The sequence below is a fragment of the Salvia splendens genome, chromosome 21 (assembly GCF_004379255.2).
Source record: "Salvia splendens isolate huo1 chromosome 21, SspV2, whole genome shotgun sequence".
NCBI lineage: Eukaryota > Viridiplantae > Streptophyta > Magnoliopsida > Lamiales > Lamiaceae > Salvia > Salvia splendens.
Genome location: NC_056052.1, coordinates 84,082 through 100,753, shown reverse-complemented (window position 1 = coordinate 100,753; position 16,672 = coordinate 84,082). Strand labels below are relative to the sequence as shown.

The 16,672-nt window shown below is 38.2% G+C and overlaps 3 protein-coding genes and 1 long non-coding RNA gene across 7 annotated transcripts; 3 read left to right on the top strand and 1 right to left on the bottom strand.

Annotated features, from left to right (window-relative positions):
- Nucleotides 1-621: 621 nt before the first annotated feature.
- Nucleotides 622-7,119, top strand: LOC121784746 (protein argonaute 1-like). The gene is made up of 21 exons (XM_042182967.1): nucleotides 622-751; nucleotides 1,340-2,016; nucleotides 2,109-2,317; nucleotides 2,438-2,587; nucleotides 2,664-2,797; nucleotides 2,923-3,032; nucleotides 3,237-3,343; nucleotides 3,500-3,755; nucleotides 3,933-4,040; nucleotides 4,138-4,209; nucleotides 4,389-4,511; nucleotides 4,594-4,759; nucleotides 5,121-5,380; nucleotides 5,464-5,606; nucleotides 5,748-5,810; nucleotides 5,901-5,964; nucleotides 6,062-6,197; nucleotides 6,293-6,366; nucleotides 6,445-6,539; nucleotides 6,619-6,650; nucleotides 6,738-7,119. Exons 2-21 carry the CDS (start codon nucleotides 1,351-1,353, stop codon nucleotides 6,950-6,952), a joined length of 3,183 nt encoding a protein of 1,060 aa, XP_042038901.1. The 5' UTR covers nucleotides 622-751; nucleotides 1,340-1,350; the 3' UTR covers nucleotides 6,953-7,119.
- A 787-nt stretch (nucleotides 7,120-7,906) lies between these two features.
- On the bottom strand, nucleotides 7,907-9,581 carry LOC121783900. Its single transcript, XR_006046667.1, has 2 exons — nucleotides 9,122-9,581; nucleotides 7,907-8,394 (listed from the first exon to the last, which is right to left on the bottom strand). It is a non-coding gene; the product is annotated as an uncharacterized LOC121783900 (long non-coding RNA).
- A 1,556-nt stretch (nucleotides 9,582-11,137) lies between these two features.
- Nucleotides 11,138-14,957, top strand: LOC121784977. Of its 4 annotated transcripts, none has more exons than XR_006046870.1 (5): nucleotides 11,138-11,785; nucleotides 12,073-12,297; nucleotides 12,400-12,783; nucleotides 13,607-14,137; nucleotides 14,842-14,957. XR_006046870.1 is itself a non-coding variant. In XM_042183281.1 (5 exons), the coding sequence occupies exons 1-5, from the start codon at nucleotides 11,186-11,188 to the stop codon at nucleotides 13,951-13,953; spliced, it is 1,455 nt and encodes a 484-aa protein (XP_042039215.1). In that variant the 5' UTR covers nucleotides 11,138-11,185; the 3' UTR covers nucleotides 13,954-14,065. The 4 variants fall into 4 exon arrangements, 2 of the variants coding, with proteins under 2 accessions (XP_042039215.1, XP_042039214.1); XR_006046869.1 differs by lacking the exon at nucleotides 14,842-14,957 and adding an exon at nucleotides 14,420-14,637; XM_042183281.1 differs by lacking the exon at nucleotides 14,842-14,957 and having other exon boundaries at nucleotides 13,607-13,847; nucleotides 13,949-14,065.
- LOC121785209 (probable LRR receptor-like serine/threonine-protein kinase At3g47570) lies at nucleotides 14,784-16,614 on the top strand. Its single transcript, XM_042183594.1, has 4 exons — nucleotides 14,784-14,789; nucleotides 14,842-15,568; nucleotides 15,626-15,720; nucleotides 16,321-16,614. Exons 1-4 carry the CDS (start codon nucleotides 14,784-14,786, stop codon nucleotides 16,612-16,614), a joined length of 1,122 nt encoding a protein of 373 aa, XP_042039528.1.
- The last annotated feature ends 58 nt before the right edge of the window (nucleotides 16,615-16,672 follow it).

Genomic DNA, 16,672 nt, shown 5'->3' with positions numbered 1-16,672 from the left:
CGGCAAAGTAGTCGGCAACGAGCCTTTCGTGGGCTCCCTCCCGGTCACGATGAATGTAGCGGCGAGTTGATCTAGTTCGTTGAGGAGGAGGAGCGAGGGTATTCGCCGCGACATATGCTTCGTAAGCGGCACGATGTTCTTCGTAGTATTCTTGTTCTTCGCGCTCTGCTTCCGCCATAAGATGGGTGAAATCCATTTGAGGTTTTGAGTGTGGGATGAATGTGTTGATAGTTTGTATGGGAATTATGAATGAGAGATGATTTGATGAGATAAATGGATGATGAATGTGTGTATTTATAGATGATTTTGGGGAAAAAAATAAAAAAAAATTCAGAAAAACGGGCAAAAAACGACCATATTTTTGGGATTTGGAAAATATTTTTTTTTATCATTATTTAAAATTAAATAACGAATTTTAAATAAAATAAAAAAATATTCAAAGGCAACTGCTATGCCGTTGCCCAATCGCGTGCCGCCACGTCGTCTGCTCGCTGGCACGGCACGAGCACAGCGGCGGCGAGCACCGTCCTTGCCGTTGGCACGGACGGACGCGGGGCCGGCGTCCACCGTTGTGCATGCTCTCACTTGTCTTTTTATCCCTTACAGTATTTTCTCCACACTTCTCACTCATTACCCACCCAACCCTTTCTCTCTTTCTCTCTTTCTCTCTCTATTAGTTGCTGCTCTGTGTCTACTTCGTCGCTGTTTGCGTGGTTTGAAGTTTTTCCCTTGCCGTTTTGTAAGTCTAAAGGTAGGTGTAGCCGCAGATTTTTGTGTTTGGCGATGGAAATGTCTGCTGCTAGGGTTTTGATTCCGTTGTTTGGGGGTGGATCTAGTTCAATCTGGAGGTTTACCCCTTTTATGTGTTTGCAGTTGCTACTGTTAATTCTAGGCTTTGTTCAACCATTAATCATGATCTGATCTTTTGTTTCTGTTTCATAGGTGCTTTAGTTGTTTTTGGCGTGATTTGCTTCTAGAAGAGATGCTTTGGGTCAATTGAAACTCTGAGCCACAAATTTTGTTTGAGATGAGTTTAAGGTTTTTCTAATGTTAGTTTTTCACTGTTTTCCTAGGTTTTTAAGCGCTATTCGCTTTTGAATTCTCCGTTTAAACTTAGGTCTTTGAACTTTTAACCCAGCAGCACTTGTTTGTATAGTGTTTGTTATTCTCAGTCGTATGTTTCGAACCACAGTCCTGGAAGAATAGTTATCAACTTTACTGTTAAAATAAACTGGTTGTGTTTGTGTGTGATTGTCTACGTAGGATGCCGGTGGGGGTGTTCCTTTGAGTAATTTCTTATATTAAGATTATTTTACCCATATGCTAAATGTTTTTACAGTTGCTTCTACCATGGCAAGAAAGAGGCGAACCGAACTTCCTGGTGGTGAGAGCTCAGAGTCTCAAGAAGCTGGCTCAGGACATGGTGGTGTTCAGCGCTCACCTGCTCAACAACAACCACAATCGCAGCAACAACAGCCACAACAGCAAGGGGGATATCAAGAAGCGGGAAGGGGCTTGGCACCCCAACGTGGGGCCTATGGTGGCCGTGGCGGCGGCAGAACAGCTCCTCAGCAGTATTATGGTGGACCACCTGAGTATCAACAGGGTCAGGGCAGTGGTGGTCAGCAGTATAGCCGAGGAGGTGCAGCACGCAGAGGTGCATTTGTGGGTGGCCGCGAAGCACCTTCTGCTGGTGGTCCATCTCGTCCACCAGCTCCCGAGCTGCACCAAGCTACACAGTCACCATATCAAGCTGTGATGACTACGCCTAGTTCTTATGGGGCAAGCTCCTCTACACAGGCACCTGATCCTCTGCAAATTTCAGAAGTAACTGAGCACATCCAGGATCTCTCTATCCAGCAAGAAGTGACTCCAGGCCAACATATGCAACCGGCTTCAAGCAAGTCTCTGAGATATCCGCTGAGGCCAGGAAAAGGGACCTATGGCTCAAAGTGTGTGGTGAAAGCCAACCACTTCTTTGCAGAGCTTCCAGACAAGGACTTGCATCAATATGACGTGAGCGGTTCACATGAATTTACTGTCTTTCTCTGTGATTTAAGTTTTCTTCTACTTTATCAACTGACCCATCCTTCTCCTATTGAGTGAAGGTCTCAATTATTCCTGACGTTACATCCCGTGGAGTTAATCGTGCTGTGATGGAGCAATTAGTGAAGTTATATAGGGAATCTCATCTTGGTAGGAGGCTTCCTGCCTATGATGGAAGAAAGAGCCTGTACACTGCTGGACCACTACCTTTCGATTATAAAGAATTCAACATAACACTTCTAGATGAAGAGGATGCTCCCGGTGGTGCGAGGTTTTTGTCTCCGCATCTCTTAGACCCTCTTTAATATTTGACTTTTGACATATCCTGTTTTTAGGTATTAGTTGTTTTGCTTTGAACATAATTTTTTTCATTATATCCTGTGTGTTGTAGGCGAGAAAGAGAATTTAAGGTGATCATCAAGCATGCTTCACGGGCTGACTTGCATCATCTAGGAATGTTTTTACAAGGCAGACGAGCCGATGCGCCACAAGAGGCTCTTCAAGTTCTGGACATTGTGCTTCGTGAACTTCCCACTGCTCGGTATGTGTTTTTGTCATTCGAGGCCTTTTTATTTTAGTTCTTTATACATGCTTTGTGCTGATTATTTTTACTTCAGGTATTCCCCGGTTGGCCGTTCTTTTTATTCCCCAGATTTAGGCAGAAGGCAACCTCTGGGTGAAGGACTTGAAAGTTGGCGTGGATTTTACCAGAGTATTCGTCCTACTCAGATGGGTCTATCGCTGAATATTGGTGAGCATTCTTGATCTGGTACAGACTTTGTTAATTTATTAGATTTTTATGTATGCTAGGAGTAGTGGTGTAGTAATATTTACTAGCACTGAGTCTTATCCTTACAATTTACTGATCTTTGACAGATATGTCTTCCACTGCGTTCATCGAGCCACTCCCAGTTATTGATTTTGTTGCGCAGCTTCTGAATAGGGATGTGTCAGCTAGACCATTATCTGATGCTGACCGTGTTAAGGTTAGTTTTGATTCTTCAGTTTGATGTGATTTGTTTGGTACCTGGACATTGCTTATAAAACTGCTAGCTTGGGTGTGATTTTCCAACTATGTGTTTGGATATCGTAGTTCATTTATGACTTTTATTGTCTACCATTATGCTTTTAGTGCTTTAATTTTCCCCCATCCGTGCTTTTTATTTACTGAAGTACAATTCTTTTGGCAGATCAAGAAAGCACTTAGAGGAGTAAAGGTGGAGGTTACTCATCGAGGAAACATGCGAAGGAAATACCGTATCTCTGGTTTGACATCACAGGCAACTCGTGAGCTAACGTGAGAGTTAAATTCCTTTTGTTATTATTTTATGCACTTATGATTTTTCACTATTGAAAATGTTTGTGCCTTGAGTTCATTTCATACATGTTGGTTCTTTATACTACTATCACTTAATGGAAATAGTGTGATTCCAATTGAATCTGGTGGTCTCAGATTTCCGGTGGATGAAAGGGGTACAATGAAATCTGTGGTGGAATACTTCCAAGAGACCTATGGGTTTGTCATTCAGCACACCCAGTGGCCTTGTCTTCAAGTGGGAAATACCCAGAGGCTAAACTACTTGCCCATGGAGGTGTGCAAGATAGTGGAGGGCCAGAGATACTCCAAGAGATTAAATGAGAGACAGATAACTGCACTACTTAAAGTGACATGCCAGCGTCCCAAGGAAAGAGAATTAGACATTCTTCGGGTGAGTCATGTGGTTTATCTCTGTTACTCTAGTTGTTGTTTATTGTTAATTTCGCTTTGACAGAAATGCACTTTGTTTAGGACACCTGACTCATCGTTTTCTGTTTTGTGTTCCGCGTGTTATGAGATCTGAGTATACCTTTCACCTCACCCCCTCTTAATTTTGCTATCTGTACAGACTGTTAGCCATAATGCCTATGCTGCTGACCCTTATGCGAAAGAGTTTGGAATTAAAATTAGTGAGAAGTTGGCACAAGTTGAGGCTCGTGTCCTTCCTGCACCATGGGTAATGAAATATTTTATTTTGATTTTTTTAATTTTTTTTACGTATACTATCTATTTTACTTCATGAAGTTTCTTAAAGTTATGTGATCCTTTTACAGCTCAAGTATCATGATTCCGGTAGGGAGAAGGACTGCCTTCCTCAAGTTGGGCAGTGGAATATGATGAACAAGGTAATTTGGTTTATTCTTATTTTTATTTGGCTTTTCAATGGAAAAAATATCTTTCTTGTAGAAGCAAGGCATCATGTAAAATACATATATGCTATATTTCGTCTGGTGGCTATTTTCTACTTGTTGGATGTTATATGTTGTAATTGGATTAACAATTTCAATTGTTTGGCATGATGCAGAGGATGGTTAATGGTGGCACTGTCAACAGTTGGATCTGTATCAACTTTGCCCGGAATGTTCAAGATGGTTTGGCACACAGCTTCTGTCATGAGCTTGCTCAGATGTGCATGACTTCTGGCATGGTAGAGGCAGTTTGTAATATGTTTTGTGTTCCATCTACTGTTAACATGTTAACTGTTTCTGAATATATTTATTCACTTGTAGGCATATAATCCTCAGCCTGTGTTGCCAGTCCTGAGTGGTCGCCCTGATCAAGTGGAAAGAGTTTTGAAAGCTAGGTTTCATGATGTGATGACTAAACTGCAGCCACATAAGAGGGAGCTTGACTTGCTAATTGTTATATTACCTGACAATAATGGCTCTCTATATGGTACTGGATAATTATTTCATCAAATGCTTAAATATATTGTCAAAGGAACTACTCCCCCCATCCACGAAAAATAGTTCCATTTTGCCATTTTAGAATGTCCACGAAAATAGTCTCATTTCTTAAAATGGAAAATGTCTCTCATACTTTTCTCACTTTTTCTCCCTATCTCTCTTGCTTTACCAACTGTTTCTCCTCCTTTCTCCCACTTTACCAATTTCTCATCAAAATCCGTGCCGTCCACAAATGGGACTTTTTTTTGTGGACGGAGGGAGTGTTTAGTATGACTCCTAAGTAAATAATTTAGGTTTCTACTGTTCATGTGATATGTAGATATGATAATTTCACATGTTACTCTTTTCAGGTGATCTAAAGCGTATATGTGAGACAGATCTGGGTATTGTATCGCAATGTTGCCTGCAGAAGCATGTTTTCAAGATGAGCAAACAATATCTTGCCAATGTTTCTCTGAAGATAAATGTCAAAGTTGGTGGTAGGAACACTGTTCTTGTTGATGCACTTTCCAGGCGTATACCCCTTGTGAGCGACCAACCTACAATTATTTTTGGTGCGGATGTTACGCATCCACACCCTGGTGAAGATTCTAGCCCATCAATTGCTGCTGTAAGTTCTTGTTCTTAATGTTAGTGTATCATATCCTAAACGCATGCTATTTTGTAGTTGTATACTCACTCAAAATGTTTCAGGTTGTGGCCTCTCAGGATTGGCCCGAGGTTACAAAATATGCTGGCTTGGTTTGTGCACAAAGCCATAGGCAGGAGATAATTCAAGATTTGTACAAAACCTGGAATGACCCACAAAGGGGGACTATGCACGGTGGCATGATAAAGTATGTTGATGGTTTAATTTATGCATTTTTTTTCAAATATACCTCTTTCCTTTTTTTCATGAATATTTTGAAAGCTCTGTTCCATTAATATGAGAATTGCAGTCTTCTATATGTCTAAGATGTTATGCTTTTGCAAATCAGGGAACTGCTTATTTCATTCCGCAGAGCAACAGGACAGAAACCTCAGCGTATTATCTTCTACAGGTAATATCTTCAACTAACTTTTAACTCTTAGGTGCGATCTTCTGCAGCTTCGTCTTCAAATTCTCTTCTCATATGTCAATTCACGTGTAGGGATGGAGTAAGTGAGGGACAGTTCTATCAAGTTTTGTTTTATGAACTTGAGGCCATACGTAAGGTTGTAATTTCTACTTTGGTTTTGTCATCGAGAATAGATATACAATTTGATATAAGTTTTTTAAATGATGTTTGTAATGATGGCCATACTCATTTAGGCATGTGCGTCTTTGGAGCCAAACTATCAGCCAACTGTTACCTTTGTGGTGGTTCAAAAACGTCATCACACTCGTCTGTTTGCTAATAACCACAGTGACAGGAATTCAGTTGACAGAAGTGGCAATATTTTGCCAGGTACACTTTTTTTTTAATGTGATTCATTGCTACTTTGTTCGTTTGTTTGGTGGCTGGAGTCCTGATACTTGTATATTTTCTTATGAATGTTGCAGGTACTGTTGTAGATTCGAAGATCTGCCATCCCACTGAATTCGACTTCTACCTTTGCAGTCATGCTGGGATTCAGGTTGGCCATACGCATCATCTTATATTTCTAAATCATGTATTTTTCTGTAATCTGAATTGTTTTTCATTGAAATAATAGGGAACTAGCCGTCCTGCTCATTACCATGTCTTGTGGGATGAGAATAAGTTTTCAGCTGATGCCCTTCAGTCACTTACTAATAACCTTTGTTACACGTGAGTTTCTCGATCAATGCTTGTGAGGGTTTTTTACTCGTACAAATTTCTAATCAACTACTGTTTTCTTATATTGCAGATATGCAAGATGTACACGATCTGTTTCAATTGGTATGTGTATGATGTCAATGATTTATTCTCTCTATTCTTGCTTGTGTTAGTACCTTGGCTTATTATTTGAACGTTGGCTGTTGTCAGTACCTCCTGCATACTATGCACATTTGGCTGCTTTCCGTGCTCGTTTCTACATGGAGCCTGAAACCTCTGACAGTGGGTCGATGACCAGTGGGGCAGTCCCTGGTCGGGGTGGTGGTGCAGGTGCACGGACTACTAGGGTTCCGGGGGTGAATGCTGCTGTGAGGCCCCTTCCACAGCTCAGGGAGAATGTTAAAAGAGTTATGTTCTACTGTTGAGCGATTACTTTGGCTCCAAAACTATTTCATTAGTATTTTGTTGAGTTAATTCTAATATAATACTACTAAATCAGGATGACTACTACTACTACTAATAATTATGGTTGTGTTTATTGTATTATTCGTAAACTTGACATTTTATCTTTTATTAAAATGTTGTTTGTGCTTGCACTTCTCCCAAATTTGTTATTGATTCTGCTTTACCTTAAAATAGTATTTCCCCGTCCCCTAAAAGTGAGGCGCTCCACATTGGATGTTTTGTAAAAATAATAATAAATAGTTAAAGTAAAAATAAAGTAAGATAATGTTGTATACACAACTCTTTTTTATATCTTCTCATTCACTTTATTTTCTTTCAACTTTAACTATTTATTATCATTTTTATAAATGATGGGAGTAATAAATAGTTGGACCATTCACTATAGAAGGATCTTGCCAAAGTGGGCCCTTATTTTTTTATTATTTGATTATTTTTGCGTCGGCATTTTATCTAACTTATTCTTAAGGGTTTATCTTTCTGTAGACTGTAATGGAAGAGACTATCTCCGTTTCCATTTCATTTCCACGTCATCAATGATTCTATATTTCAATTCTAATTGTTTCACTCAAATAAAATGCAATAAAGTGGTGAATAAGAATAAATTCAATACAAATAAATTATATAGAAAACATACTTAATTAAAAAATATATAAAATAACTAACAACAAAAACACATATAAAAACCTAGAAAATAATGTAAATAATGAGGTATTAAGGTATATAAAGAGAGTTAAAAATTAAAATAAAATTAATGATAGTATTTTCTTAAATCTCCATATTTCCGGTTGTTTAATTAAATTTTTAATTTTACACCTGTATCAAATTTATTCACTATAAAGTTTATGCTCTCACCATTGATTGATGTTTTATTACAAATTTGTTATTTCAAATCTTCAATAATAATACTAGTAGTATAGAAAAAGTGTTTCATGTTACATACAGTAAATCATGATTTCAGTAACCAACACTTGGATTACTAAAGCAAGGAGACGGAGAAGAGAACAAGAGAAAAAAAAAACTGGTTTTGCAGCTAATTTGAATACTTGAAAGTCTCAGATTACAAAAAATGATAACAATAGAATCTGAAACACAACTCCAGAAGGCAATCACTTAGATCAAGCCCTGTTCTGCTCAGCATCGGCGAGATTATACATGAAAGACGCCAATGCTATGAGCATATCATATGCATGCTCTTTTCCCCGCAGAGCATCACCATTTTGCCCATCGTTCCACTGTTTGAACCATCTACATTTGGCTCTCTGGGCATGTGTATACTGGATGAGTATACCAAGGTAGGGCAGACATGTTCTCCACGTGGCAATAAACGTTACCACGAGGCGTGCCTGAAACAAATCCAACCTAGGAGCCTATTAAAGTATACCAAGGTAGGGCAGACATGATCCTGCCAATAAAAGACCATCAGTTAAGCACCATTCATACCTTATATTTTCAAGAAAACAAGATCTGCCCAAAGCATTCGCTTCAAATCAAGATACAGATTTCTCAGCTACCATCTACACCAACCTAGGAGCCTATTAAAGCTCCCCGCGATCACTTTGTACACAAAGGGACGTTCATGATTGATAACAAACATATAGTATAATTGAACATTTTTATCCCCATCGTCATGATTTCACCAATTCTACCATTTTCAATGAGATATACTGTATATCAAACCATTTTGTTCAACCTTCAGATTATACTTGAACATCCCAAAGTTCCAATCCATTTTAGCAACAACTACCAAGCCTATACAGTATACAACTTTAAAAAAAAAAATCAATCTAGGCTAATCCTCAATAAATCAACTAAATGCAACACTAATTCCTTGTATATTTTTGATAAATGTAAAGAACATATCTCAAAAATTTGATTTAGCAAAAATAACATCCAATTACAGAATCAATCTTATAGAACAACACAACTGGCCAGTGGTGAAGAACTCCTAAAACCATAAACCCGTTGGGGCAAAATAAGAGAACTTTGTACATTAGTAGTATTATGCATAAATGGATATATTTTTTATACATAGAAAAACATAAATCTTGTTACATAACCATTTTAGCAAAGCAGACTAAGATATTCATTTGCAAAGCAAATAAACTTGGGACTCTAATAAACTAACCAACCTTAACTTCAGCAGCCATAGCTCCAAGATTGGGCAAAAACAAGAACTGATTCAAGAAAGGCAAAGACTGGAGCTTTACTACTCAAATCACCACCTCCCACATTTGTGTGTGGTATAATAACAGTTAGAGAGATAGAGAGAGAAAAGAGAGGAATAGTTGCAGACTCAAAGGTGTATAAATATGAAGGACAATTAAGAGAAATCTGACCAGAGAGGAGCTATAGCCACGTAGGATTATGCTGATTTTTGCCACATATCTAATCTAAATTATCTAATACTCCAATACTACTAATATTAAAATGTAAAATTCTTTTCAATGGAATTGTCCAGAATTTGGAGGAGTGGAAAAGATTGGATCTTTTGGCTGTGGGCACTGAGATTTCTTGTGGCTGAGATTAAACGGGTTCCTGCCACGTGTCCATGTCCCGTATCTTTTTCTGAATTCTTGCAAGAATCGCCCCCCTCATCTCTAACATAACAAGATTTTTGTGGAAGATATTGAACCACCACCTACCTCTAATCACATGCCTCAGATAAAGTATGATAAACCTTTTCTTTCCCAACCAAATCGTTTTCATTTTTTTTATTTTGCTTTGTTGGGAGGCATAGTATTATTTTATCAGTTTTCTTTGGTCGATCATTGATTGCAAAAATTGTAATTTGTGGTTCAAAATAGATCTTAAAATCCAAGTTTCATCTTGCAGTGAATAGAATCTAAATGAGGCAATCTAGTGGCTCTCTCGAGCTAAGCTGGGAGTTGGATGATCTAATGTAATAGAGTACTAAATATTCGTCACATTGTTTATTTATTTTTATATTTGTGGACAAAATGCTTTGGACAAAATTTATCTATCTATGATCCAGAGAATAATGCCAATTATTACTCCTAATGGTGCCCCATTATACTTGTTGGAGTTTTGTTACTAATCTAGTTCAGCTACAAATGGTTATCCAGTTTATGTGGTGCAAATTGCAAACTCCAAATATTTTACTGATTTTACCCAAAATCCCAATGATAAATGTAAAAAAAGTTAGATTAGTAATCCAAAACTTAGAAGGAACTCACGTCCATCTATCCTAATTAAGTTGGATCACTTTTTTTGACATAAAAATTTTAAAAAATTGTATTGAATTAGTTAGAGCATCTTCAAAAGAAAAACTTAAATTAAAAATGTATATTTCTAGTAAGGAGGTAATTATTCATTCTTCGAAAATAATGGACTCCAAGAAAAAGAGGTAAATTAAAAACACAAACAAAAATAACTATTTTTTTACCTTTTGTACTAAAGTATCTCTCAAAATGAAACAAGATACTTTAATACTTCCTCAAATACCTTTTCTATTGAAATATAAAATTTTAGAGCATCTCCAAGGAGAGAATGTATATAGAAAATGTATACTCTATTTACTTTCTCAAAAAAAGAAATATATCATTCCAAAAAGTAACAAACTCTAAACTCCAAAGGAATACGGTATATATAAAAGTAAGTTATTTTCTAAAATAAAAAAATAGTACAAGATGCATTCCAAAACAAAAATTTATAAATACTTTCTCAAATATTTTCTTCCTTGGAGATTGATTTTTTATGAAGGTAAATATGATAATTATAAGATTTTATCTCTCCATCAATAGAAAGGTAAAGATACATCTTTAAAATGGAAAAACATATAAATACCTTCTCAAATACCCTTCCCATTGGAGAATAATTTTTCATAAAAAAGGCCATAATTATAAGCCGGTACCCCATAATGTATCTCTTTCTTTAGAAATGCTCTTATAAAGGAGAAAGTAATTTCTGTTTATTTTTCTATTTATCCTTTTCTTTGGACATGTTCTTATTTATAATAAAATAAAATAATTAAAATAAAAAAGAGTAAAATAAATAATAAAATATAGTAATAATAATTAAATATTAGATTTTTTTTATATCAAAGAGAAATGATTCATTTTTATTATGATGTGCCAAAAGAGATGATTATAGTTGGGAGACCGTATAAATAATAGCAATACCAAATCCAAACCCCAAAACCCCCAATCTTCCCGCCCCCTGTCACAATAGCTGAAATGTCAATCTCCGCCGCCATCCACCGCACTCTCTTCAAAGAGAAGGACGGCGGCGGCGGCGGCGGTGGAGCTCTCTCCGCCATCATCAGGCACCGCTTCCTCAGCTTCTTAATTTGGCAATCGCTCCAATCAACCCTCATACTCTTCCTCTCCAAAACCCTTCTTCTTTCCCCCTTTACTAAATACCCATTTTCCCCCATTTTTCTATCCCTACTCTACTTCCTTTGCTTCCACTTGTCTCTCTTCGTATTCTCCGTCTCCCTCTTCTTCGTTTCTTCTCCGCATCCTCTGCAGTTCGCCTCCCCTCTCGAAATCTCGCTTTCGTTTATTCGCCTAATATTTGTTTCCGGAGGCGAGCAGAGCTTGCTGAGGACCAGGGTCAGAGTGTCGTTGAGCTTCGTTCTGTTTGTGTGCCTCTGTGCTGTGGCCGGCGCGGTTTCGGCGATTTCTGTGTGCTGGGGTTGTGATGCTTATTATGATGCTGATTCGGGTTCGATTAGGGTTGGTGTTTTGGGGTTTAGGGGGTTCGTGATCGGATTGATTTATGGCTTGCATTATGTGTATAAGCAACGGTGGGTTTTCAGGTTTCCGATAATTCAGGTGATTAGTTCTTCAAGCCTTCTGAACTAAGTCAATTTTTAGATTCTTGTGTTTATGTGGAATTATATAGTGCTGATTGACTAGACTTTACTTTACTTCAGTTATTGAGATTATTGGTTAAAGTAGATTAAGAGAATGGTATGATAATGAGTCTGTAGTCCTGTACTAATTTATGAAACATCGCAATTTTTAGTGAAATATTTAGTTTGGACTTAACAAAGTCTTGATAAACTGCAATTTTTTGTTTCTTATTTTGCTGTACTGATTAAAGCTAATTGAACCAACAGCGCCCTCCGTTCTTCAGCTACAAAATGGGGCTTCCATTGTCTATCAGACGGGCTTTAAGGTTTTCTGCTGTTGGCTTTGCGCTATCTGGGATACTATCTTTTTTCTTGCCTAATGAGTACAAGAGTCAAGGTTCAGTTGGAAAGTTTGTTGTCGAGCAGGTTGTGTTTTATCTTGGGAGTTTTGTAGTAGTTCTTTGCTGGGAACTAAGCCACCATCTGCATCAGGTTTCTCATTTAACCGATTGTTTCTCCTAAAACTTTTGTTCACAGTTTAACACGTTTTGAGTTTTCAAGAATTTTATGTACTCCATTTTGATCACTCTGTAGGTTCTACATACCAAGAGATTTGTATTTGCACCCCCAAAAGGATCAGCAGCAGCAGAAACAAATCCAAGTGAGCAGCTCCTGGCCACAATTGAAGAAAGCACCCCCAATTCACTTTTGCAGTATCTTGCTTATCTTGATCTCTGCATGGTGTGTGAGAATAGTGTTGATTCATGGCGCCGAGCTGCCTTCTTTGAGGAGACTGGTGAGACTTATAGAAGAGTTATAGCTGCTTGCCTACGGCCTCTGGAACAGTTCACCCAGAAACTAGCTGAAGGTCTAGAGTGCTCTTCAGCTGATAAGTCGATGCAACTATCTGACCAGTTAACTTCACCAACGGAATGGCTTGCTGTTCTGAAACTCAATGTCTCATTTTTTGATGCACAGGTATGACATCAGGATCACATCACATCAAAGTGATTATTTAATTGGTTATGTCCGCTAACTGTGTGAGGACTTGCCATCATCTCACTTTTCTCTGGCTTATTCTCCCTCATTTCATCAACTCATATATTTTGGTTCTACTGTTTTTCTTTCCGTGATTTTTATCCTTTTGTGTTTTAGTCAAAACATTTTTTTCATCTTTTGCATATTTATATTGCCTATATCTTTTGGTTCTCTCTTCTAGAAATTCATTTTAATCACTTATACTGTTTCAAGTTATATATATTTTGTATGGTCATTCACTCCATGGTGGTTTAAGGAAGTCTTTATTTTGTATCTGGAAGTTTTTTGTTAAGGAGTGAGGCCATTCTCTTGAATTTGCTATCTTTCTTGATGCTTGGGAAGTGTGATTAGTTTCTTCCACACATAGCCAAAGTTTTAGTAGTTGTGTGAATGGGTTAAGGACTTAAGGTACTGTTGCTGATAGATAGACTGGGAAATAAGAATCCAAAGTAGAAATTATTTGAAACGTTATATTTTTAATTTTATATCTTAAGTTTCTTGCTGTAGTACCTTCCTAATTTTTGGTATCACAAAAATGTTCCCAAAAAGGACTATTCAGCAAGTACTTACTTATCTGTTGATGCAGTGATGCTTGATGATTTGTTTTCCTGATAAGAAAGCCAGTTATATTGTTTTATTTATAGTCCTCATTGTTTTCCTTTAGAGTGAACTGTGAAGAGAGTATTTGTTTCAACATGTTATAAGAAAGGCATGATTATTGCATGTTGCACTCACTCACTAACTTATTCTGCCAATCATGCAGCTGTGTGCATGGTGCGCTCAGGTTGTTGCTTCATTAACTTCAAGGTCGCGCAAGGAGGACAAATTTGGTGTTGCTCAACTCTCAGGGAGTAATGCTACTGTAATCTCGACATTGCTATCTAGTTTGTTAGCTGTGGAAGCTCTCATGGGAAAGAAAACCAATGTACAGTCCGCGCATTTGATGGGTCCTGCTGGAATCAAATGGGCCACTGTCAACACTGGCAGAAGGGAGTCAACAGCAGGTGCAATGGGGAAAATAAGAGGGAGCCCTCTGTATGCAAAAGCTTATTCAATGGCTGATATCCTGAAAACTTCAATTTACTGCATTGCATCTGCTTTTCAGAATGAGATGCTGAGCATTGGGAAAGCAGGGCACCTTGAGAAGGAATGGATCATTAGCAGTAAACCACTTTATGGAACTCAAGAGCTCCTCCTACACAAATTGAGACTTTTCTTGGACCACCAGGCAAACTAGTGCCTCAACTGCGCGAGCTCTTAAACATGTTTTGCTGCCGAGACAAATTCTTGAGAGGTAACAGTGTGGGGGGTTTTCTTCCCCTTAAACGAGGAATATGTGGCTGACCTGTGCATTTTTTGACTGCAAACTGTATCACTTGAGAAGTAATCATCTGTAGAGGAATCATGATGCCTAAGTGTTAGTTGAATGTTTTCTGCACTGTAAAATATCATGTTAAATTGGACGCGAAAGAAGTTGTTTTCTAAAATTTTTTCTTGTTTTGCATGCCTGTTTAGTGCTGGTTTGATAGATCTACCATTTTTATATTATGAAGACCAGCTCGTATTTTGCTTGCAGGAATTTTCTTCTCTAAATGGAAGTTGATCTCATGCAATCCTAATTCAAGTCAATTGTTGCATCAAAAAAATTATAGTCATAATTGAAATTTGCAGAAGGATTTGGTTGTAATGCTAAATCAGTGAAGTCATTTTCAATGTGGCCTACAACATTATTTTATTTGATCTATTGTGGTACATTTCCACCCTTAAAGATGCGTGATAAGAAAACTTGTTTTAGTTTCAAGTATTACTATTGCCCTAGCAAAATTTTCATTACTCTAAACTTTAGCCATCAAGAATCACGCCTACAAACAAGACAAAACACACACACGCACACTGCATGTAGTAGAAACTTTTCCTTTGTAGTTTCTCAGTTTGCTAAAATGGATGTTCTCACAATGAGATTTTCCTTAATATTTCCACTCATTATCACATCTCCAGACTGTTCATCAGCTGCAGATACCCCAGCATCAGCTGCAGATACCCCAGCAACAAGGCGATAAACAAGCACTGATCGCGTTCAAGTCCCTCATAACCGCAGATCCCCTCATGTCCTTAGCCTCCTGGGATTACTCTTCCCATTTTCACAACTGGACCGGGGTTGCATGTGGCCCAAAGCTCCAAAGGTTCAGGGGTTTGAATCTCACACAACTCAGCTTAGCTGGGACCATAGCTCCCCAACTGGGAAACCTTTCCTTCATTACCATTCTTAATCTCTCAGTAAACTCATTCCAAGGAGTGATTCCCTCAGGGCTGGGAAATCTTGAAAGACTCGAAATCTTGAATGTGAGCAACAATCTTCTCGGAGGGCGAATCCCAGACGGTCTTTCTAACTGTTCCAAACTCAGAAACCTGGCTTTGGACCATAACTACTTGATAGGGACCGTTCCAACCGAACTAGGATCACTTCCTGAGCTTCTCAGGTTGTACCTTGGCAGCAACACTCTAAAAGGTACAATCCCATCTTCTTTTGGAAACTTAACATCCATGGTTGAGATAGTTATGTCTTACAACTACTTGAGTGGTGAGGTTCCTAGCACAATATCCATGTTGAAATACCTCAAAAATTTGAGGTTTCCTGTAAATTACCTCACCGGTGAATTCCATCCTTCACTCTATAACCTCACCGCGCTCGACTTTTTAGCCCTCCCCTTCAACAACTTGACTGGTAACTCAAGGAATGATATTTGTCTTGTTCTCCCCAATCTCAGTAAGTTGTGATTAGCTAACAATTTCTTCACCGGCCCTCTTCCTGATTCGTTCCCTAATGCTTCAAAATTCGAGAGCGTTGAGCTGAGCAGCAATAACTTCTCCGGGACAGTACCTCTGAACTTAGGGCAGCTTAATCTACTAACATTTTTTATAGGCTCCAACAATCATAGATTAGGCCAAGAAAAGATCTGGACTTTTGTCTCTTCTCTGACAAACTGTTGCAACTTTGAACTCTTGCATTTAGGTGAATACCAATTTGGAGGAATCTTGCCTCTCTGTATAGCCAGTTTTTCCGTTAAGTTGAACACACTCTATCTACATTCCAATATTATCCATGGAAGCATACCGAGAGAGAGATCAAATCTTGTGAGCTAGAGTACCCTCTATATGTTCTCAAATGATCTCAATGGTACCATTCCTGACTCGTTTGGGATGCTTCCAAGTGTAGGAAAGCTCGTTCTGGGTCTAACCGGCTGACAGGAAAGATCACGTAATCCATTGGAAACATCACAAGCCTGCTGTGACTGTTTTTGTTTGACAACATGTTAGAACTTAGAAGGAGGCATACCATCATCCTTGGCAAATTGTAATCAACTGGTCTTTATTGATGTTGCAAGGAACAATCTGAGAGGGATCATTCCTCAAGAAATCAGTGGCATGACAAGCATTCTGTCATGCTGTGACTGTTTTTGTTTGACAACATGTTAGAACTTAGAAGGAGGCATACCATCATCCTTGGCAAATTGTAATCAACTGGTCTTTATTGATGTTGCAAGGAACAATCTGAGAGGGATCATTCCTCAAGAAATCAGTGGCATGCCAAGCATTCTGTCATTTAATGTGTCGTACAACTCCTTCATTGGTCCCCTGCCTGAAAATTTTGGAAACATGAGCCATCTTGTTAGAACTGAAATCTTACAACAGATTTTATGGTCAGATTTCAGACAGCATAGGCAGCTGTTTGGAATTGAACATTATCTGCTTTCAAGGATATTCTTTTGAGGGAGGATTCCAAATTAAGCTCATTTGAGTATCCTCAACTACTTAGACCTTTCAAACA